The sequence below is a fragment of the Castor canadensis genome, chromosome 19 (genome assembly GCF_047511655.1).
Source record: "Castor canadensis chromosome 19, mCasCan1.hap1v2, whole genome shotgun sequence".
NCBI classification, from domain to species: domain Eukaryota; kingdom Metazoa; phylum Chordata; class Mammalia; order Rodentia; family Castoridae; genus Castor; species Castor canadensis.
In genome coordinates, this window is record NC_133404.1 from 9,251,214 (window position 1) to 9,274,912 (window position 23,699).

Genomic DNA, 23,699 nt, shown 5'->3' on the forward strand with positions numbered 1-23,699 from the left:
GGAAAACTGCTAAGAATGGAACACAATTTGATCAGGCCAGAAATGCTTAGAGTAAAAAGGGAAGGAGGTTAAGATATTAGGGTAAGACGATCAGGAAAGATAGAGAGAGTTCAGTATAAGGAAACCCATTAGCATAACTCATCATATAATATAGATATGAGATGATATGAGAAAAATCATAGCTCCATAGATACTGAAAAGAAACTTCAATCCATCTTCAAAACAATCAATAAAATAAAATAAAAATTGAGGAATATTTTTCAACATAATGAAATACACATAGCACAGCCCCAAACTGGCATCTTACTTAATAGAAAATCACTAGCAAGGATTTTTTTGGTGGGACTAGGGTTTGAATTCAGGGCTTCACACTTGAAAGCTGATGCTGTACTGCTTGAGCAACACCTCCAGTCCACTTTGCTGTGGTTATTTTGGAGATGAGGTCTCACAAACTATTTGCCCAGGGTTGTCTCAAACCACAGTCCTCCTGATCTCAGCCTCCCAAGTAGCTAGGATTACAGACATGAGCCACTGGCACTGACTATGAGCAAGGATTTTTAATCATGTTTATTAGGGCATTATTAAAAATGTGAAATGCTACATCTTTATTTTTACTGACCTCCAACAGAAATGCATCCTTCCCTTCAATTATGAATAAACCACAGTAGCAGTAAACTCACTTGTGACTTTGTCACTAATGGAAATTACAGATATTTTCACATCAGGTATTTTATAGGTATTTCAAACATTATTTATACCATGCATTGCCTTAAAATAAAGATGTTTAGCTTGCTGGGCACTGGTGGCTCACACCTGTAATCCTAGCTACTCAGGAGGCAGAGATCAAGAGGACTAAGGTTTGTAGCCAGCCCAGGCTAATAGTTCACGAGACCCTATCTCAAAAAAATCCATCACAAAAAAGGGCTGGAGTGGCTCAAGGTATAGTTCCTGAGTTCAAACCCCCATACCACAACAAAAAGACGTTTAGCTAATCTGCCACTTAATATTTAACAAGTAATTATATTCCAATAACTATTTCAGTACTTGGTTTCTTTTATAATCCCATGTTTTTACTTTATGCATTTAAAAATCTCAATTTATGGCCAGTCATGGAAGTACATGCCTATAATCCCAGCTATTCAAGAGGTGGAAACCAGGAAGACTGAGGTTCAAGGCCAGCCCAGGCAAAAAATTAGTGAGACCCCATCTCAAACAAGCAAGTCAGTCATAGCAGTTTGTGTCTATAATCCAAACTACATGGGAGGCACAGGTAAGAGGGTTGCAATACATGGTCAGCCCCAGGCAAAAAGCATGAGACCCTAATAAAAAAATAACTAAAGCAGAAAAGGGATGGGGGCATGACCTAAGTGGTAGAGCACCTGCTTAGCAAGCACAAGAACAAGTTCAAACCCCAGTACTGCTTAAAAATATATAAATGCATAAATAAAATGAAATTTCAGTTCATTTTATATGAGGGTCATATACTTTACCTGATTGCTTGAAGGGTTTCCTGTGTTTATCACTTGGCCAATAAAAATCTGGAACAAAGATCTCCTCTTTCTCCAGTGATGCAGAGGATCCTCAGGCCAGGCACCGAGCAAGTCTACAAATGATAATAGAGCCTGTCAGTCTGCTGTGCCATACATACACAAACACACATGGCTCCTTACTAAATGAGGGACAAAGGGAAGGCAGATAAAGAACAAGAAAAAACAGCACGGTATTATCCATCTTTCCCCAGCATTTCCAAACCTCCATGCCTCTCAACTGAGGCTACAGCTTTAACCTTGCTGGAGTCCCAAGATAATCTTGGTCAGGCCTAGCAAGAGACAGCAAGTCAACTCCAGCAGCAAGAAGGTCTTACAAGAAGGGCACTGCCCCCGTCCAGTGCCCAGTGTGTCCTGGGGACTAGCTGTGGGCAGCGCAAAGGCACCAACACTTACTCCCATCTGGGGTTCTTTCCAGCGGTTTGGGCTTTCCTTGTCTTCCTGCACATACTCTGGACCTTCTGCAGGTATTACAGCCCTGCCTGAATCTGTCTATTTATTTGGAGCCCTGATCCCTAGCTGGCTTTAACAAATTCTCTCCCCCAAAGAAGGGGTAGAGAAGGACTGGGTTACCTGCCCTGGGCTTCCAGCAACTCACTGGAACTGAAGGGTCCATGATGTTGTATTAGACCTGGCAACATAGACTACCACTACTTAGTGAAATGAGGCAAATCCTAAGTTTTCAGGGAGCCATGTAGTTACACATAACACATTACAAAGTGATGAGAACAGGAATGGAAGAGGAACAAGCGTCCTCACCTAAAGACAATCATTTAATCAATAAAAAGCATACGCACCATGAAGGAAGTCAAACAAAGCAAGTCTGCAGGCCTTTTCCAGCCCCAAAGGCCACCAGTCTGCAACCTCCAGCAATTCCTATAGCCTCTACAAATCACTCTGATTTGTGGGGAGGAGCTGTCCCCTAAATTAAGCCTACATACATGACATTCCTTTATACCCCATAATCTGGGCTATTTTTTCCTTCCAACCCCTGGGAAAGCTTGGACTACTCACTGTCACATCAGATTCCCTGTTTCCTGTACTCACCAGCTCAGCTCCTGAGCAGCCAGCATGCCCGGTGTCTGAGTAATGACCCCGGTCAGCACACCCTCCTGCAAGTCCTCAGAGACTCTTTTCCTAAATGCATGCACAAAATTGCTGCTATAACCAAATAGAATATTTGGCCAAGAAGGTGGCATGGAGAAAGCTAAATATAGTTACAAAAATCAGTTGGGTGCAATTTCTTCACTGAACAGAGAATATATAAACTAGATTTTTTTTAACTCTTGGAGTAAAATATATGATTGTGGGCTTCATTCATGAACCAATTCTTTTACAGAATCCATGCTTATTTTAAAATATCCTTGTCATTTTGTAGCCTACAGAAAGGTAGGTTGACTAGAAAATTAGCATTAGCTCTGCCTGCAAATTGCAGGTTTTAATACAGCTAGTCACAGTCACAGAAATAACCAAAGAGAATTGAATTAAGGAACTGGAGCAATCAAAAGACTCAAAGGAAAGAAAGGAATGGTAATTCCTACTATTTATGCATAAGTCTGCAGTTTATATAGGGCTTTCATGTTTATTATCCACAGAGATCTGTGAACCCAATGCAGAAGGGGAAACTGGAATCTAGAGTGGTTCCTTCAGGACCCCAGCTAGTAAGTGCTAGAGCCAGGATTCGATGCCAGGCATGCTGGTTCCTTCCCAGCAGTACTCTGCTACATGGGTCAGCAAAGTCTGTCTGTAAAAGGTCATACTGTAAATATTTGTAGGGCCATAGGCCTTTACTAGAACTACCCATCTCTGCCATTGTGGGATAAAAGCAACCATAGTAACATGTAAACAGTCATGTGTTCCAATGAAAGTTTATTTACAGAAACAAGCAGGGGACTACATTTGGCCCACAGACTGTAGCACAGCTCTTCCTTTGTAGTCTCATGAACTGACATGGGAGAAGGAATGATGCGGGAAGAATAGGAAGTAGAAAGGTTAAGGGAAATGCTGTGATAAGAGAATAAAGTCCCAGGAAAGGACATTTAAAATGGAGTTGATCAAAGATTCCATAGCTGGATGATGTGGCTCATGCCTGCAATCCCAGCTACTTGGGAGGTGGAGATAAGAGGATCACAATTTGAGGCCAGTCAGGGCAAAAAAAAGTTAGCAGCAAGACCCTACCTCAGCAAGAGGATGTGGACATTCATGCCTGTAATCTCAGCTATGTGGGGGGCATAGGTAGGAGAATTATAGCGCCAGGTAAACCTAGGCAAAAATTGAGACCCCCCCAACTGAAAAATAATGAAAGCAAAAAGGGATAGGGGCATGGCTCAAGTGGTAGAGCACCTGTCTAGATACTAGGCCCTAGGCCCTAGGTTCAATCCCCAGTACCACCCCCAAAAAAGAAAAATAATCCTAGGTCTTTGGATGATAGGAAAGAGGTAGAACAGAAGTCCTCTCTGTCTCCCTCATGAACTTAAATACACTGCAAGCCATAAGAACCCATGTGTATTCTAGAAAAGGAGTTTCAAAAGTAAAATCTGATTGTCAGTTAACAAGAATTTCATGATCAGAGCAGGACTGGAAACAAACTCCTGGACTATTTGACCCCACATCATTCCATGTTCATATCCATAGAAAGCTGCAGGCTCAACCCTATTCAGATTACAGGTTCCAGCCTGCTCTGGGAAGATAGAGAAACCCCAGGTGTTCTCTCAGGTAACTGAGACCCATGCCTCCTGCTCCTGACCTGCCTTGGGGGACCCATTCAGGTAGCCAAGCATCTGCCTTGCTCTTCCATCCAAATGCTCATCTGATGTACCACAGAGATGCTGGATCCCTGTCTTGGTTCCTGTAAGTGCCTCCTGCTCCATCTCTGTGTGACGCTCATTTGACATGCTGTTGCCAGTCTCCCCACCTGAGTGGATGTGTCTAGGACCCAAGCATCGACCCCTTCTCAGCTGCCATGTCCCACTGCAGTGAACTTTTCCATGCCTGGAAGTTTATGTACATCTCTGTCCTCTCTCCTTGTACAGATGCTTTCTCCCTTCCTATAGGAAGACAGAACACACAGAATATACTCCCCTTTCAAGAAATATGGGTCTATTCAAGGACCATAGAACAAACATTTGCAAACATCATTAACCTTAGTGATATCCCTTTGGCAGAGACAGATTTCTAAATGGTCTGTTTCAGGTCCAGAAAGAAACCTTGGTTCATTCATCATCATCCAGAAAAGAGAAACCTGAAGGGTCAAGCCACAAGGGAGTGGGAATTGGAATAATAGGAAGAAGTTTCCAATATTCAAGAGACAGAGAAGCAGTCCTGAGAAAGTGCAAACCCTGAACTTGCATATGGGTGGGAGGTTGTGGGATCTTGGGTGGGAGAGGTGACAAAGGGCTGGCTGCAGTTCAAAATAATCTCCATAGAAAATTCAGCTAAAGGTTTAAAATCCTAAGCCAGGGATGTGAGGTGAGGAGGAAAAAGCCTTTAGGTAACCCCAACATGGGTTCCCTCTTTCCACCATGATTGGAAGTGCAGCCTTCTTCCTAGCTTGCAATGAGGAGCCTGGATAACCTCAGATTGGTTTGGGAAATAGCTTGCAGGCACTCAGCTAATTCTCTCTGTCCAGAGGAGTAGGGCCAAGTACATACCGCAGACTCAATGAGAGCCTTTGAACAGAATCACAATTTCTTTTGCAGTGGCAAACCCTAGCCCCATAAATAGTGACTTGGTCTAGCCCACCATTTCACTTCTGCTCCATCCTGCTCAACACATGACTTCTCAGAATCTTCAAAGGGAGTTTCCATGTCTCCCAGCTCTAGACAAGGAGACTTAAGAAGAGTCTGCTAGACCCCAAACTCTTAAGTTGATACAGGAAAGAGTAGGAAATACTCTGGAGTTAGTAGGTATAGGTAAGAACTTTCTCAATGAAACCCCAGCAGCACAGCAACTAAGACAGAGCATAGATAAATGGGAGCTCATAAAGCTAAAAAGCTTCTGTTCATCAAAAGAAATGGTCTGTAAACTGAAGAGAACACCCACAGAGTGGGAGAAAATATTTGCCAGCAACACATCAGACAAAGGACTGATAACCAGAATATATAGGGAACTTAAAAAACTAAATTCTCCCAAAACTAATGAACCAATAAAGAAATGGGCAAGTGAACTAAACAGAACTTTCTCAAAAGAAGAAATTCAAATGGCCAAAAAACACATGAAAAAATGCTCACCATCTCTAGCAATAAAGGAAATGCAAATTAAAACCACACTAAGATTTCACCTCACCCCTGTTAGAATAGCCGTCATCAGCAACACCACCAACAACAGGTGTTGGCGAGGATGTGGGGAAAAAGGAACCCTCTTACACTGTTGGTGGGAATGTACACTAGTACAACCACTCTGGAAAAAATTTGGAGGCTACTTAAAAAGCTAGACATCGATCTACCATTTGATCCAGCAATACCATTCTTGGGGATATACCCAAAAGACTGTGACACAGGTTACTCCAGAGGCACCTGCACACCCAGGTTTATTGCGGCACTATTCACAATAGCCAAGTTATGGAAACAGCCAACATGCCCCACCACTGACGAATGGATTAAGAAAATTGTGTATCTATACACAATGGAATTTTATGCAGCCATGAAGAAGAACGAAATGTTATCATTCGCTGGTAAATGGATGGAATTGGAGAACATCATTCTGAGTGAGGTTAGCCTGGCCCAAAAGACCAAAAATCATATGTTCTCCCTCATATGTGGACATTAGATCAAGGGCAAACACAACAATGGGATTAGACTATGAGCACATGATAAAAGCTAGAGCACACAAGGGAGGGGTGAGGATAGGTAAGACACCTAAAAAATTAGCTAGCATTTGTTGCCCTTAACACAGAGAAACTAAAGCAGATACCTTAAAAGCAACTGAGGCCAATAGGAAAAGGGGAACAGGTACTAGAGAAAAGGTTAGTTCAAGAAGAATTAACCTAGAAGGTAACACCCACGCACAGGAAATCAATGTGAGTCAATGCCCTGTATAGCTATCCTTATCTCAACCAGCAAAAACCCTTGTCCCTTCCTGTTATTGCTTATACTCTCTCTACAACAAAATTAGAGATAAGGTCAAAATAGTTTCTGCTGGGTATTGGGGGGGGAGAGGGAGGGGGCGGAGTGGGTGGTAAGGGAGGGGGTGGGGGCAGGGAGGAGAAATGAACCAAGCCTTGTATGCACATATGAATAATAAAAGAAAAAGGAAAAAAAAAAAAAAGAAGAATCTGCTAGAAGTACTTGGAGAAGCTTTGGTTTTCCTGATTAACCACATAGATGCTGTTCCTTTTTGAGACTTCCCACCCTGAAAATAGCCATGATGCCTGGAGCAGAAGGAGCCACCTGGAACTATGGCAGGGCAAGCTACCATGAGAAAGACGCCAGGCAACAAGATGGCAAGAAGGGAAAGAGAGATTGAGTTCTAATCGATTATTGAGTCCTTATACTATCCTTGGTTAGTCTCTCTTTGGACTCCTTGTAATGTGAATTTAAAAGTCTTTATTGCTTAAGGTTCTGTTTATGGTTTTGTCCTTAAAGAATTCCACCTCCCTCTTAACTAAAAATCCTTCTTGAATATAAAAGATAATTCATATTACAGCTAGAATAAGGTCCGGCTCCAAGTAAACACTCTACAGTTCATTCCTGTTGGTGGGTCTGCAGCTCCATATCCATAAGACCCAGTCCCAAGTTCTCTTCCACTGCCACAATTCCAGTAATATTGTCTGCACCAAAGCTGTAGTAATGAACCATGTAAGGTCGCCTAAAATACATATTGAAATGACACTTTCTTATAGATGTCTTCCCTTCTTCACTGTGGTATGAAATCTCGAAAGGGGAAAATCTATCGTAGGATTTTTACCACAATATTATATTTTATCAAATCTAAGATACCAGGAATTTAATTGTATCATTATTTTATCAACTACAAAGAAAGAAAGATCTGCCTTAACTTAATAATATCATGTAAAACATAAGTTAAAATCTAATTTCAGGTGTATTTGTTAGAAAAGAAGACCCAGAGAAGAAAAAGAGACCACTTTATTTCACAGTGGTGAAGGCGTCCTGCACTCTGGACAGGCTGAGGTGCAAGCGTGCCGGGGGCTAGGGGTGAGGAGCTTTTATGGGGTAGGCAGCCAGGGAGCGATAAAGGCAGTGTCCTTGTGATCTCAGACAGCTGTGCCTTTCATTATGTCAGAGGTTACTTAGGCAGCGTGGGTGGGGGGTCTCTGCTTGGGACTTCTGGGACCCTGGAGAGTTAACCCTTTAGTATTAAAATATTAGGGATGGGAAACATGTCTTTTAGAACCAAGAGACTAAATACCCAAACAAACAATGGCTCAACCACATATCACCATAGAATTCTGATCCACACCACAGCTGCCAGCCTAGGAAGCCAGATCACTGCTTCTGTAACAGTTAGCCCCAAATGGTCAGGACATGTCAATAACTAACAACCTCCCTAATTTTTGTCCTTGTTGGTAGTTTAAGATCAATCAGGGAAAGCCAAATGCACTCTCTAACCCATCATGTAGGATAACTTGCTTCTAGTTAACACATTGGAGCCTCCCCATTCCAGTAGACTCCTAGCAGGGTGCCCTTACAGTCTTTCCTTCTGCCCCTGGATTGGGGCACAGTCTAAACTAAAATACAGCAGATCTAAGGTGAAATCAAAGAAAACAAAGAAGCCAATTAGGCTGAGGAAACACAGGGAACCCCGAGATTCAAGCCTAGTCAGGTTAGTGGCTCTGAGGGGACTGAATTATAACCACAAAAAGTCAGAACAAGCAGGAAGTTCTACAGAGAAAGTCAGAACATGCAGGAAGTTCTACAGAGAAAGTCTGAACCACTGATGCTGGAAGAACATTGTCCTCACCATAAGGGTACAGGTGAAGGTGAACAGAGGGTATAGTGTGTGATACTGTATCACAGATGTCACCTTTAAAGGGACAATGATGAGGCATAGGGCCCTGACTGACACAGCTGGATAAGGACCTCCTTGGAAGGCTTCCTCTGCTTCTAGGCTATATTTGGTGAACCATGTCCCATGGACATCATGAGTGAGAGTTAACTGAATTGAATTTAATACTGAGGGAGTTTAGAACATGCAACCTCAAAATACACCTCTTCAGCACGTTGACTATTTTGAGATAAAGGCACTTAAAAGACAGCAAGTGCAAAAAAGAATACTCCAACCTTCCTTTCTTCTTTAAAGCAAGAAATGAAATTTTCATGTGGAATATTCTTCCCTAGACCAGCAACAAATGTCATTCTTATCTTCAAAAATGGAAAGTTGAGCCCAAAGGAATCTGTACAAACCATCCTTGTTAAAGTAACCCTATCTTCGTAGTCACTTCTCCACCCAGTTAACTACCCTAGACAAAACCCCTTTGCCTCATCACAGTTTCACAACTGTCTACTCTGTCTAACTCAGTATATGAATATTCAATTCTTAACTGCATCTTTGGGTCTTCATTTCCTTATGAAGGCTCCCAATACCACATAAAATTTGTGTTACATAAATTTGTATGTTTTTCTTTTGATGATCCATGTTATATCAATTTAATTCTCACTTCCAGCCAAAAAATTATAAGATGGTAAAGGTAAAGTGTTGCCCCAAATACCAATCATTAATAACCTCATCCTGTGGAATGGAATCAAACCATTATTTGCTAGGCCCTTTTTCTTCCTAAATGTCCCACCATCCCTTCCTGTGGCATTATGGCTGTCTTTGAAATGACTGGGTATGCCCCTGGGTGTGAAGCCTTGATAACAAGTGTGCAGATGACTAGCGAATTCATTCACTGAGTCCCCTCCATTGAATTCACCCCTTATAAAGCCTCAGGGGGCCAAGTATAATTAAACAACATTAATTAAAATACGAAAGATCAGAAAAGGGCAACCACAGGAGGGACAATGGAACAGCATCAAAGAAATGGAAAATAACAAAAATAGCAGCAATCAATGCACATGAAAGCCTGGGAGGTTGACAGCTCTGCTGGAGAGCCTTTGGAGGAAAATTTCATGGACACCCATCCTGAAAGGAAGGAAGGAGACATGGTGGCAGGAAGGAAGGGCTCAGTGGATGCACAGAGGGTCTCCTTTCCCTCCCCATGGATGTCTAAGAGGCTTGTTAATGGCCTTTGTAGATAATAAACATTTTACTATGATTGGTGTCAGAAATTTCTACCCATGCAGAACATACAACTGCTTTTGTGACTTAATATGCTTATAGTCTCAGTGTTTGGGTTTTTAATTAAAAAGAAAGGATTCTAGCATCTTGCTAAGTTACAGAATGACTCTCACCTACTTCTCTAGGTCAATCTCCTTTTGGTTTAAAAATAAAGCTCTAAAGTCACCTTCAGTGGTGGTGTGGTTCCAGTTTAAGAAGTTCAGATACATTGCAGGATGACATTGAAGCTGGAGGTGTGGGGGTCACATCAGACCAAAAATCTATTAACCCCAAGCAGCATATCTCCAAGTTCCTCTACTTAGAGGTACCAAGTGTTGTCAACTTCTTGTATATCCTTGTGAGAAGGATATATACATAAATCTATACACACAGACAGGCACATATATGCCCCACACATATGACTTTTCTTACAAATAGTAATATAGATTATATAATAACGTGATTGTTTTTATCCCTTCCACTTAAAAGAATCTGGCTTAGAGACTCTTCCATACCAGATCATGCATAGCTGCTGAATCCTTTCCATTAGCTGCAGGAGTGTTCCACTGATAAACTTTCCATGGCTTGGTTACCCAATCCCCTAGTTCAGTTTCCATTCTTTATTTCAGTCAATGTTGAAATGAACAACCTTTTATATGGGCCAGTTTCATACACACCAGTGTATTTATAGAATAAATTCTTATAAATGGAATTGCTAAATTAAAGAGTATGTAAAATAGAGATAAGAATAGCATCTGTTTCCTTGAGGTGTTTTGAGCATTATATAAGCTTTTGTATGTAAAATCACATTGCAAGTCTCAATAAATAAGTGTTGGTTTTGAAGGCAATATCCTGGGGACTAAGGGGGGAGGAGGACTGTGAAGGGGACAGAAATTCATAAACAGAGGTGAATCCATAGTCCCCCCTTTTACCAGAAAGTTTAACACTGGTATCTATCTCCATCCTTGCCTCTGGCAAGAATTCAGGCAAGACTGAAAATGTAGTAAAAGTGATAGCAAAGTTTATTAGGAAAGAAGTGCACTTTCAATAGACTGAAAGTGGGTCACTGTAGCTTTTGGGGCTAGGTCTTCATCTTATTAAATTAAAAAGATTACCTGTGTGAAATTCCCAGCCCCAGGCCTAGCTGATATTTAGGGTGTGACTTACTTTATTTTTCCTTTTCTTTTCTTGTAGTTCTGCAGTTTGAATTCAGGGCTTCACACTTGATGCTCTACCACTTGAGCCTCCAGTCCCCAGGGTGTGGTTTACTCTTGAGGAAAAAAAGAATTAAGCTTTAGGTGAGTGACAGACTTCAAAGCATCCTGTGATATCCCTTGGCTTTGATGGGCTACTTTGATCTTAACAGAAACTGGTCACTTATGGAGTTGGAGAAATTTAATTGCAATGACTTTCTTTCTCTTGTGGCACTGTTTATGTCTATCTGCCACCTACCACCTCTCTCAAGATGATTGAGGTTTACTAGGGAGTAAATTTGTTTTTGGCAGGACTGGGGTTTAAACTCAGGGCCTTACTAGGGGACAATTCTCGATAGCAGGGGAAATTAGTAAATTTTGTCTTGGTCACATACACAAAATTCTAATAGGTACAGAGAACAAATCAGAAAATTCCAAGTGGAGACATTTTCAACAACAACAAAAAATGGATCATATAAATTGGGTTTTGAGCAGGAGAAGGATCTAAATAGACAGACAGAAATCAAACAGAACATTCCACATGAAAAGAATCATAGGAGCAGAGTCCAAAAAGCCAGAGCTGACTAACTCTTGAAGCACTGTGAAGTCCTAGGAAAAGGCGTTAGTCAGGAAAACCAGTAACTGTCTGTATTAAACCTCAAGTATTGCTCATTGCTAAGTCTTTGGCACTTAAAAAAAAATTAGGTAAGAGCTGCCAGGTGGTACTTAGTGTGGTAAACTTTGGTATCAAGCCTTTCTTGATTTCTCACCTTAGAAGGATGCTTTGGGGATCTGGGAGCTGGGAGGTTCTTAAAAGCTTCCACAGGGAATGCACAATCCCCCATGCTGAATTCTCTGAGAAATTACAGCAGAGCCCAATCACCAAAATCACTGGCTCCAGAATCAAAAGGAATAGTGATTACAAGCTGGCTTTTTAGAAGTCATCAGTATTTCATCTAAATGTTGCAACTGCCACATCTGTTTTACTGACAACTGTTTCTTCCTAGGGAGTAGAGACTGACAGCTCACATTTCACAACTTAGCTTAAGAAACTATGGATACTGCATGGTTTAGCCAAACCTCAATGGTATCACAGGAAAAGTTGCCCAAGGAAAACTGCCACTTGCAGATTTCTTTGAATGTCTAAGAGGATTGTCATATCCTGCCCTGGTGCTCTGTGGGTGTTTCCTAAGTCATTTCTCCTGGTAGGGGATAAAGGGTAGCACTTGGTACAAGACCACTTTGCCCAGGTATAGCTATGACTAAGGCATGCTCCTCACCTGGTTTCCCATCTGCACGTTAGGAGTAACAAGTCTCAAAAGAGTGAAACTTTTTGAGCAAAAAAAAAATAGAACATTTATAGTATGAACCAAGAACTCATCCCCTATATAATAATTGTTGGTTTGCTTCATAAAATTCTTGGGTCAACCCTATTGACCTGTCATCCAACTTAAACACTCAGGGCCATCTTTCAATCTCCTCCCACTTTCTGTCATATTGAATCATCACCAATGCAAATTATCTCTGTTTGCAAACCCACACCTGCTTATCCTCCCTGTCTCGGTGCCATGGCCCAAAGCTCTGGTCCCCTCCTGTCTTTCTTACTTCACTGCAGCAGCCTTGTGTCTAGTCTCATCCTGGCCTCATCTGCTCTCCGTGTGCTCACTGGAGTATATCATTTTCTCTTTGATAGAATGGCCCCCAGGATAAAACCTAAACTCTCTGGTTTGACATTCAGGACTCCTCGATTGGCCCTTCCATTGATCCAGCTTCATTCCCCTTTCCTTTCTCTTACTTTCCAGTCATAGTAAGATTATTTGACGTTTCTGACATAGACCATGAGCAAGTATACCTTTATGTCTTCACTTTCACATTTTTTTTGAGACAGTGTCTTACTATGCAGGCCAGGCTGGTCTGGAATTCAATCTTCCTGCCTCAGCTTTCCAAGTACTGGGATTACAGGAGTGTGCCACCATACGTGGCACCCACAATTATCTCTGTCTAGAATTCTCTTTCTCTCCCTCCCCTTACCCCAGTCTTCAAAACTTGGTTCCTGCAGAAACTTCCTAAACAACCACCAAGCTGAGGCAGCCAACTTCTACTCCATTCCGAGAATGTGTTGTATCTCTTGAATGAACCCTCCCATGGAGACTACGTATGAGAGAAATCCACATATGATCTAGCTGTAAGGAAGCCAAGTTACAAAAGGAAGATTTAAAGTTATCTTCAGAGATACATGAGATTTATATTCACAGAGGTCTAGAAACCTTTTCCTGTTTCTTAACGCTATAGTTCTGTACACAAAATGTCCGAAGATAGTCATGACTTGCATTGCTGTATAATATTGGCCTTAGTGAAAGAAGTAACCACTGATTCTTCCGTGTCCTATGAAATTAAACTATTACTAAAGTTTTCCTTTTAAGACTATATGTGTTTATGTCATCTTGTGTCAAGCATAAACCTTGCTTTTTTACATTTTGGTTTTACAATATTCTGTCATTAACACCTTGTTTGACATCATCTGAAGTAAAGTGAGAAAGGTTCAAAAAGTCAAAGGCCACATGTTTTCTCTCATATGTGGAATATAGACCCAATTTAAATACAAGCAATACTGTGAAAAACAGGTCATGCTAAGGGGAAGTCACTAATAGGAAAGGAAGGGTAAAAGAAAGAAGTAAAGAACGTGAATATGGTTGATGTACTTTCTATACAAGAATGAATATGGAAATTTTAAACCTGTTGAAATCACCATAAGGAGGTGACTACAGTAGAAATGACAAAAACAGAATGCATGAACCAGTTCAGGTTATAATACATACATACATGGAAATGCCACAATGAAACTCCCTGTATAGCTATCTCATACAAATAAAATGTCTTTTTTCAAAAACACAGAACAGGAAGGTACAACAGGTTCTGTTTGTGGAGCTGGCACCAGTGGGAGGAGGAAGAATGTGGGGAAAAGATGCAGGAGGTGAATATGGTAGAATAGTATGTACTCACGCATGAAAATGGGAAAATGAGACCTGTTGAAACTATTCCAGGAACGGGGGAAAGGGGAATAAAGGAGAATGATGGAGGGGGTGAATTTAACTATGATTTATTATAAGAACTTTGGTAAATGTCACAATGCACCCCCCAGTACAACAACAATTTAAAAAGATAAATAAAATAAAGCCTTGAGAGGTTTTGTAGAATAATGACAGTATTATTTCATATGGATTACAGACATTCAAAATGTTATAGTTTGAATCTATAATGTCCCCAAAACACTCCTGGGTTAATTTTTTTTTTTTTTTGGCCAGCTGATTGGCTTTCAGGAAGGGATTGGGTTCTAATTCATGAGCACTCTAATTTCAGCATTCATGGATTCATAATTTGAAGGTATGTAAAATAATATAAACTTAGGAAATAAAGCCTACTTTTAGGAAGTAGGTCACTGAGCGAAGATATGCCCTGAAAGGGTAGTGATTGTCTCCAGACATATCTCTCTCTTTCTTCTTCTTCCTCTTTGTCTTCCTCTTCCTCTTCCTCTTCTTCTTCTTCCTCTTCCTCTTCTACCTTTTCCTCCTCCTCTTTTTCTTCCTCTTCCTCTTTCTCTTCTTCTTCTTCTTCTCCTTCTCCTTCTCCTGCCTCCTCCTCCTCCTTCTCCTTCTTCCTGGCCCCCATGAGGTGAGCAGCTGTGCTCTGCATTACTACTGTGATGTTTAGGCCTTGCCACAGGACTAAACGCCAGCCAACCATGGACTGTAATCTCTGAAATCGTGAGCCAAAATAAATCTTTCCACCTTTGAACTGGGGTATTTGTCACATCTGTGAAAAGTAACTAGCACACAAATAATACCTAAATACATAAAAGAGCTTTCCCCCACATCCAAACCCCCATATAAATGATAAATGATGTTGGATGACTGTCACCATAGATGATGCTCTTTGCATTTACACAGAAACTGGGATTATACTGCTTGCATTATTTTTTTAAGTATGTCATTTAATATGACATGTATTTAACAGAAGAAAGAAGGACAGGCAAGAAACTGAAGAAATTGCAAAGCTTCAGATAAATGTTTCTTTGCCAAAGAGTTATTCATTCCCAAAAGTTCTCTCTAAAATTAGAAAAGCTTCAATTAAAAATGGAAGATAGATGTAGTAATCACACTTAACTTCAATTTGAATTTTGGCACAATGCTAGAATGCATTCATTCATTGAGTATCACTTGCAAGACTGTATAAGTACTAGAGATTCAATGCTGCAATCTCTAAATATCACATCAGATGGGGATATGTGCTAGGAAGAGAACTAAAGCAGAATAAAGTATTAGAGGGCCCAATTAAGGTCAAATCATCATAGAGAACTTTCTGAAGATGAGAAAGGACCTGGAAGAGATGAAGAAGTGAGAGGGAGAGAGAATTGCAAGGGTAGATGCCCTAAGGCTGAACCAGTTTGGAATGCTACAGCAACAGCAAGAAGGCCAATATGGTGAGACCTGAGTGAGCAACAGAGAAGGAATGGGAGGTGAGGGGAAGCTGAAGGCCAAAATACACAGAGCCTTGTCAGCCTAGGCAAAACTTTTAGGTATTATCTCATATGCAATGAGAAGCTATCGGGAGGTCTTAAGCAAGGGGGTGGTATGCCCTAGTTCACATTTGGAAAGATAGCTTTACCATAAGTGTGGAAAACGGCCTCTGGTGGCTTGGGCAAGAGCAGGAGCATTTGGGACACTAGTCAACATGTCATTGCTAACTCTCAAAAGACCCAGGGAGACTTGCTGGTGAGTGGAACATGGGAGTGTACAAGTTTCCTAGGGAGCTATTAACAAAGTATTACAACAAGGTGGCTTGAAACAATAAAAATTCATTGTCTCACTGTACTGGAGGCTATTCATCTAAAATCTAGGTGCTTGACGGGCCATATTCCCTCCAAACCTGTTCCGGAGGAATTCTTGCCTGTCTCTTTCTAGCTTCAGGCAGTTTGCTGGCAGTTTGGAGCACTCTATGGCTTGAAACTGCAATTTCAATTTCTGCCTTTTTTGCCAAGTTCTCCCAGTATGTCTCTGTCTTCATATGCCTGTCTTCTTATAAGGACACCAGTCACATTGGATTAGGGGCCTACCCTATTCTAACATGACCTCACCTTAACTAACTATACCTGCAATTCTATATCCAAAGAAGATTGCATTCTAAAATACTGGTAGTTAAGATTTCAATGTATCTTTTTTTGGGGGGGGAGGCTTGAGGGAGAAATCAATTCACTCCATATTAGGGTATAAAAGAAAGAAGGGAGTTGAAAAACATATCTTGGTTTTTTTGCCTAAGCAATGAAGTGAATGGGAGCCATTTATGGAAATGGGAAAGTGAGTGGTTACATTTGTGGGAATAAGTAAATGAAGAATTGCTTTTAAAAGCTATTTTGGAGATATGTATGAGGTAGCTGAATTGGAGGTATAGAAAAAAAAGAACTTGTGTTTTCAAATTGACAGATCAAAGGAAAGGGCTGGGCTAAAGAGGTAAATTTGGAAATCATTACAGTTATAGGGGAGTTTTAAAGTCATGGAGCTAGATGAGATTACCTGGAAAATAAATGCAGGCAGAAGAAAGCAAAAATCTAAGTTCTCCTTAGACCGCTCCAACATTTACAGGTGGTGGAAAAAAAAGGAGGATCTAGCCAAAATAGTGACAGAGCCAGCAGGGAGATAGGAGGAAAACCAGGAGAAGGCAGAGTCTTGGAAACCAATTAAGAGAGTGCTTCAAGAAGGATGGAGTAAACTGTCGCAAAATGGGTCGTGTAAGATGAGCATTTGGAGTTGACCACTGGATTCACTGGGCAAGCATTCATGAACTTATCAACGGTGCTTTTGGTTGAGTGGTGGTGTTTAGGTCTGTATTAGAGACCGTGCAAAGTGAAGAAGTATAGAAAACACATTAAGGGTGCTTTTGCCTTTAAGAGAGCAGATAAATAAGGCTATAGTTGAAAGGTGTATTGGTCCCAGGAAGAATTAATTTTTTATACAGAAGATACTGTGGTGTATTTAAATGGTGATGAGAATGGTTCAATAGAGGGGAAAATTGTGGTTGAAGGAGAGAGATGATAATTATAGTAGCAAACCATATGAGTAGGACAGAGGGTTTGAGACCCAGGGTATAAGGAAAAAAAATGGCCTTAGGCAGAGGTAAAAAGAGTTTTTTCTGTATAAAAGAAGACAAAGTATGTAAATGTAGATGTTAGTAGGTACGTAGGCCTAGTACTAGAAAATAAGTTTCTATTCTAGTTACTTCTATGTTCTTACTTTAAATAAAACCAATAGATTATTAGCACAGACTGAAAAAGTGATGGGGAGGGGAGATTATGAAGAAGGATAAGGTAGAAGAATGAGCAAATGAACTGACCAGAAAAATGGGGAAGACTTGCTGAGTTGCGTGTTTCTAAATTCAGAGCAAGCCCATAGAGGATGGTTTTTTCTCTAATCACATTTAATCACATGGTTGTAGGTGACAAATAAGCAGAGAACTGCCTTTAGCCAGATTAGATGAGCTTGACAGAGGGAGAGATGGGATGAGAGCAAGTGAGGGCTTATAATGATAAACCACAGAATTCATAATAGATAATGATGAAATTAAAGAAAAGAAGTAGACTTGAACTATTGACTGGAGGTCCTTTTAGAGTCCAAGAATTTGTGGAATTTAAGCTAGAGGAAGTGTGCTGGAAAGATTTGAGGTGATGGTAGAAGGGGAAACTTGTGTTGAGATTTGGGTGGTCACCAGTACTTGGTAGCTGAAATGTGACACAGCAAATGATCATGAAAGAAGAGATCAACAAACTGAGAGATCAGACTTTGAGATGAGTTCTCTACATGGGTATTGAAGTCATCAAGATGAAAACTAGAGAGACATGCTATAAACCAGTTGCTCGCATTTCAATAAATCAGTAACAAGAAGGAATGATGGCAAAATTAGGAGTTTGTGCTACAAGGACAATAGGTGATGTAACTGAAGACATTTGCTAAACAGTGTGGAAGGTCTTAGGGAGAAGGAAGGAACAATGAAAATAATTGGGTAGCAGCCAGGAAAAGTTAAGGGCTCTGATTCCTTTGCCAGGTCCTATGACATCAGGGTGTGAGGTTCATGAGGGGTTTCTTTCCTGCTTCTCAGCACTGCTCTCCTACCCTTCCCCCTGCTCAGTTATCTTCCTAGCTGACCTGTCCATGGCTGAGCACAGGAGAAAAGGGAATTTAAAGAAAGGTCTTACTGTGATGGTTCTTTTTATGGGTTTCTTGGAGTGTGGGAACTAGGAAACTCCCGGTTGAAATTTCATGATGTAGGTGATGCTTTTCCTCCAGTCTGGCCATACTTGACTCCAACCCCTGAAACCTGGCATACAGAGTTGGGCCTCATATAGGTTCTCCTCATTGGAGCCCCACTGTCCCCTTGCCCCCAAAGACACGTTCCAGAATGTCTCTCCCATATGGTCCACATCTGCTCCATGTTAGGCAGGCTTGAAAACTTGCCTCTGCCCCCCGATGCAGTCCTCTTTGTTCTTTCTTCTTCCTTGGGTTGAGGGCCAGCTGCAAACCTCTTGCCTTAAGTGTTACAGGCCCGGGCTCACCATCAGTCCACTGTGTCCCCTCAATTCAGTGAACACGCACCAAGCTCTAAAAGGAAAGACCTGCTTGCTCAATACCCTTTGGCATTGTCCCTCCCAGTGGACAGAGGGGAAATGCACAGTACCCTGTCTTCTGCAGAGACATTTTCTTTTTTTCTGTCAATATTCACTCCTTTGTACTCTTAAGAGACTACCTGGTCTCTTAAAACCCTGGTTTTGGCCAGTCCCTTGAAAATCTCTGCAAAACGAGTCTAGCACCAAACTTTGAAACCTGACACCTTCCAAGTACTGAAACAGAAATAGTCCCATTTTAACGCTTTGTCACACCAGTCATTAATATTACCAGCTTTCTTTACTCTTTCCCCTACTCAAAATTCAGATTTTGTTAAACATACTGCTATTTTTCTAAGGTTTATAAATATGCTTAAGTCTGTAATTTCTACAATAAAAGTATTTCCTTTATTTAAGTTTTCATTCCTCATATTTTTGGCTTTTTTTAATGTCTCAGTTGGCTGGATTACATGGTCAATTGAGGTTTTGTGTTTATGTATGTATACTTCATTCTCATATAGCCAAGAATGATCTTTGCTCAGATATTCAATGACCACTGACCACAGCTAACACTCATGTCACCCCCCCCACACCCCCCGACACCATAGCTATTGCTCCATTGCCTTCCAGCTCTACATGACCCTCCAGTCATTTGGCTGTGGATTCTCCTTTTGTAGGCTGGTTGCCTTGATGAGAGGCTGAGTTGTTTCAATGACATTGTTTTCTCCCAAGGAACACTCATGTGTGCTCTATTTCTCATTCGAGAATTCCTGCATATTGTCTTCATACTTGAAGAAAGATTCGGCTGATAGAAAATTACGAGGCCAAACCCTCTTTTCTCTTGAACTTTAGATGTGGTTCCATTGGTTCTGGTATTGAATGTTGCTGTTAAAGAGTTTGAGACAAGCCAGATTTTATTTTGTGGTATATACCCTTTCTGCCTAGATAGCTAAAGAAATTCACAAGCTGTATCCAAGCATTCAAATATTGTATCATTCTATCTCAATTTTCCTGAAATAAAATCTGCACATTAGTTTTTTACTTACTTCATGATTTTTTCTTTTATTGCATCTTTGTCTATATTTTTGAGCTGTTTGTTTCCATGTCATTTATTCTATACAAATGGTCCCCAACTTACAATGGTTCGACTTAAGATTATTCAACTTTATGAAAGTGCAACAGAAATACACATTTAGTAAAAAGAAATGTACTTCAAATTTTGATATTTTCTGATATTTTTTGATATTTTTTTAACTGAGTAGAATTACCATGGCAACGATATAGTATCAGTACATATGTCCAAGAAAACATTGTTTTTTTAAAAAAAAAGTTAAAACCACCATCTTTAAGTATCAAAGGACATGTTTAGAGCCAGTAAAAATAATTATTTTGTCTCTATTTAAGTAGAAGACCCTGTCTAAAAGTATGAGTTTGTGCCTGGAAGGGCTTTAATGCTAGATAGTCACACATGCATAAGAACCATTTCCTCAATCCTCTCGGCCTTGGTTATTTTTGAGAGTTCTGGCTCCAGTGACTCCATTTGAACTTTGATGGCATTCCCCCCTTGTCTCTAAACTGCTTGTTTCTGGCAGTCAGTTCTGAAGATGTGTCTCCCATCCAAGTATTAACCAGGCCCGACCCTGCTTAGCTTCCAAGACCAGATGAGATTGGGCTCCTTCAGGGTGATAGGGCCTAGAACTGAATATTTTTCTTGATTGGTCATGTTTTTTCCCCATTGTGAGGATTTGCTCTTTCCTGGATTTCATTTGTTTGTTGGTTTTGATCCCACATCCAGGGGGAAATAATGAGCAGATCAGGCAGGAGTCAGTGCCAAATAGACCCTTTTGACCAAATTTAAGCAACAAAGAGGCTTAGACGGAGTGGTTCTTAGGCAGTGGGTTTCTAGACAAGGACAATACAAAACAAAATCTAACAAAAACAGGCATCTAAAACACTAACCTGGTTGACACATAAGTAGTTATTAGAGTAATTTTTTATGGACTTGATTGTAAATGCCCCAGAAGGATCAGAACTATAATGACAAAAACTTAAGAGTCATGGTTAAAATTCTGATGGACAATTTAGCAACTAACCGAATAGTGTATCAGTACCACTAACTTTTTGTTAACATGTTTATCTAAATTTTGTATTTTAGAAGGTTTGATGTACTTGAAAAACATAAATATATTTAATATACAGGAACCAGCAACAGCATCATAGCTCTATAGAGGTTACATATACATATTAGTTTGGTTGTTGCTCTTGAAGTAAAATCTTAGATTTCTTCATCAGTTGGGGGAGGAGAACAGTGTCAATGACCCCAGATAACCCTGTTACAGACACATGTAGGATACCAACTTCATTAGAATCACCCAAGACAACAGTAATTTAACTATGAGGTCATCTAAAAAATTTTACATAAACCAACTGTTAATGAACATGACTAAGTTACCTTAGTAGTCAAAACCTTGACAAAATCACCAGAGAACACAAGTAAATATTTATGGGGACTAAGTGTGGAGTTAGGAAACCTAACCAAGAATCCTGGCTCAGATGTTGATAAGGGATCATATCCCAGATTGCTGACATTAACACATGGCTCATGACATATAGTAGGATCCCACCACCCTGTGTTCAATGGAATCCCCTAAAATAACAGGCCCAATCTGGCTGTCCCATGCCAAAAATTCCCTCTGCCTACCATATGGAAGGAGTAGAACTAATATCTCCACTCTGTTGACTCCAATAAAAACTGGAAGTCTTGACCTCCAGTGTAGTGCTCCTTTTTGAGTTTCTTTTTTTTTCTTTATCCTATTTGGAGGGTGCACTTTGGCTTTGGTTTTTTCTTTTTTACTTTGCTTTACATAAGTAAATCTGTCTCAACCCCCATTTCCGTGCAGCACCATTCCCTGTGCTCAGCTACCTCTTGTCTCTCTGTATTTTAATAAACTCTTGTTGCCTTGACAAATTTGTGGATTAACCCATAGCACCAAAAATTCCTGACAGTTATCTTGACAAAACAAAAAACATTTTTAAAACAACTTTTTTGTAAGTGTTATCAAGAACAATACAATATTTTTAAGATAGCCTTGTTGTTATAAGCTTAGAGAATTAAGTTTTAGTTTAATGTCAGTACATTAAATTTTGACCTTTCAAAACCTTTAATGTAACTGGATTTTAGTTAATCACTTACATAAGCATTTATAAGCTCCATCTTTTTATGACAACTTACTCTGTATCTTTGTGAGAACTTATTTTGTATCTTCTGGCGGAGCTTGTCTTATCATTTTTTTTTTTAGTATTTAAAAAAGTTTTATTTAACTTTTTTAAAAAAAAAACATATCCTTAATTATATATATTATATATATGTTACTTGATGAAAATAACTCACAAACTCTTTTAACTTAGAACCTTGTATTTGTATGAAAAAAAACAGAAAGAAAGCAACCTTGAAATTATTTTTTGTATAAAAACAATTTCTAGAAAGCCCATTTGTTAATAGACACATGTATTATAGGAGATAATTAAATCCCAGATTTTATTTACAACAGAATGAAACAGGCTAAGGTCATTTTTAACTACCCAAATTTTAAGATTCCTGCTGCAAGCTGTGGCCCCCCTTTTCTTTCTTTCTTTTCTTCTTTTTTTTCTCTTCTGGTCTGAGCCGGAGTGTTAACCCCTGAATGCCTGCATCCTAGTGAGACCTGACTGAACTAAGTTTGAAAATCTGTTTTCTCAAGAGTAGCATCAGAACAGAGTAACAATTTTTTACATTGACTCTATAATAAGAACCGTTCTCAAGATGTTCACATATTTATGTGTAAAAAGCCTAAGAAGTTTATAACAGAGATCTTTAAAACAAATACTCTGGGTTTTTGTTACCTTGAGTATCATATTAACCTTATAGCAGCAGTTTAAGAACCACTTTGAAGATGCAAACACAAACACACACAAAAAAATGTTTTATAAATTAAGTATGCCAGAAAAAAAAAATGTCAACTTAAGCACACATAAAATGAACTGGAATTCCAGGAGCAAATTAAATTTTGCCCAGTCTTTAAACAAATTCACACACACAAAATTAGAGTGCACTCTCAAAACAAGAAAACAACTTTTAAATTATACCCAGAGTGCTATCCAGCACAATGGTGGATGATGCATCTGTTTTCTTGTGAGTCTCCCTCTTTGAAACTGAATTTTTTGATATCCATCCCTTTATCTGGGTTGTGGCTATTTCCCAGGGAAAGCTTAACTCCCTCTCACATCCCAACTCTCAGAGGTGTCTTACAAACTTTGCCCAGCTGCCTTAACCTGAGAGACCCGGTTTCACCCCCAAATATGGTTTTTAGGGGATCTCTGGGATGTGATCAGTCTCCCCTTCTGCCTCCTGAGGCAGGCCTGAATTTGAACCCGGGTTCTTATCTGTCTGATGAGCAGCGCTCGCCTCCCTTCGCTGGTTCCTGCACCTCACCGGTTCCATTCTGCATCTGAGGCCCTCACCCCAACTCAGGCAGTCAAATCTCTCTCCAGATCAAGCTGTCCATTGGCGCCTGGTGGGATCTCCTCCCAGCAGTCCTGGGGAGCACCCTGGTGACAAGGGAGGTGATAACTCACTGTCTCCGCAATCCCAGCAAACGAGTCCCCAGGAAATGTTGTGGGAAGTTGCTATCTGAGGTACGGGACACTGAGGCAGATTAGCAGGAAGCAATGTTTTATTGTGCCAGCACAAAACAAAGGCTGAGCCCTGAGAGCAAATGGGTCTCACCTTATGTAGCCTTGCAAGCAGGTTACAGAGGCAATAAAATTTAAAAACTACGTTTAACCCATATATGGTTACATGCAGTTCTACAGGCTACTTCACCCTAGTGCTAAGTGCCCTAGTGCTATGTGACCTTCTTCACCTTTGAATTCTTTAGGTTTTATCTCTCTGCAATGCCATCCCTTCCCCCCCTGCTACTCTATCAGCTCAGGCCTGTCTGTTTTCTTCTGATCCTCCTCTCTGCTACACTACTTGAACTGCTTTTATCTCTCAATTCTTTTCTGTGTTCACTCAATTCTTTCTCCTATGTTGGAAATTCAATTTTCAGGTGTGTT

At 40.3% G+C, this 23,699-nt stretch overlaps 1 protein-coding gene across 2 annotated transcripts in view; it reads right to left on the reverse strand.

The window, feature by feature from the left end:
* Positions 1–1,474: 1,474 nt before the first annotated feature.
* The window catches only part of Mthfs (methenyltetrahydrofolate synthetase), a 275,932-nt gene continuing 253,707 nt past the window's right edge, over positions 1,475–23,699 (reverse strand). The window contains exons 4-5 of one of the 2 annotated variants that reach the window (XR_012443824.1): positions 10,929–11,031; positions 1,475–1,603 (exon numbers count right to left, since the gene is read on the reverse strand). Coding sequence is in view for 1 of the 2 variants with exons in the window: in XM_074061484.1 (XP_073917585.1) it covers positions 1,520–1,603 (84 nt within the window). In the remaining variant the exon portion in view is untranslated. The remainder of the gene's footprint in view (positions 1,604–10,928; positions 11,032–23,699) is intronic. The other variant, XM_074061484.1, reaches the window with a different exon arrangement.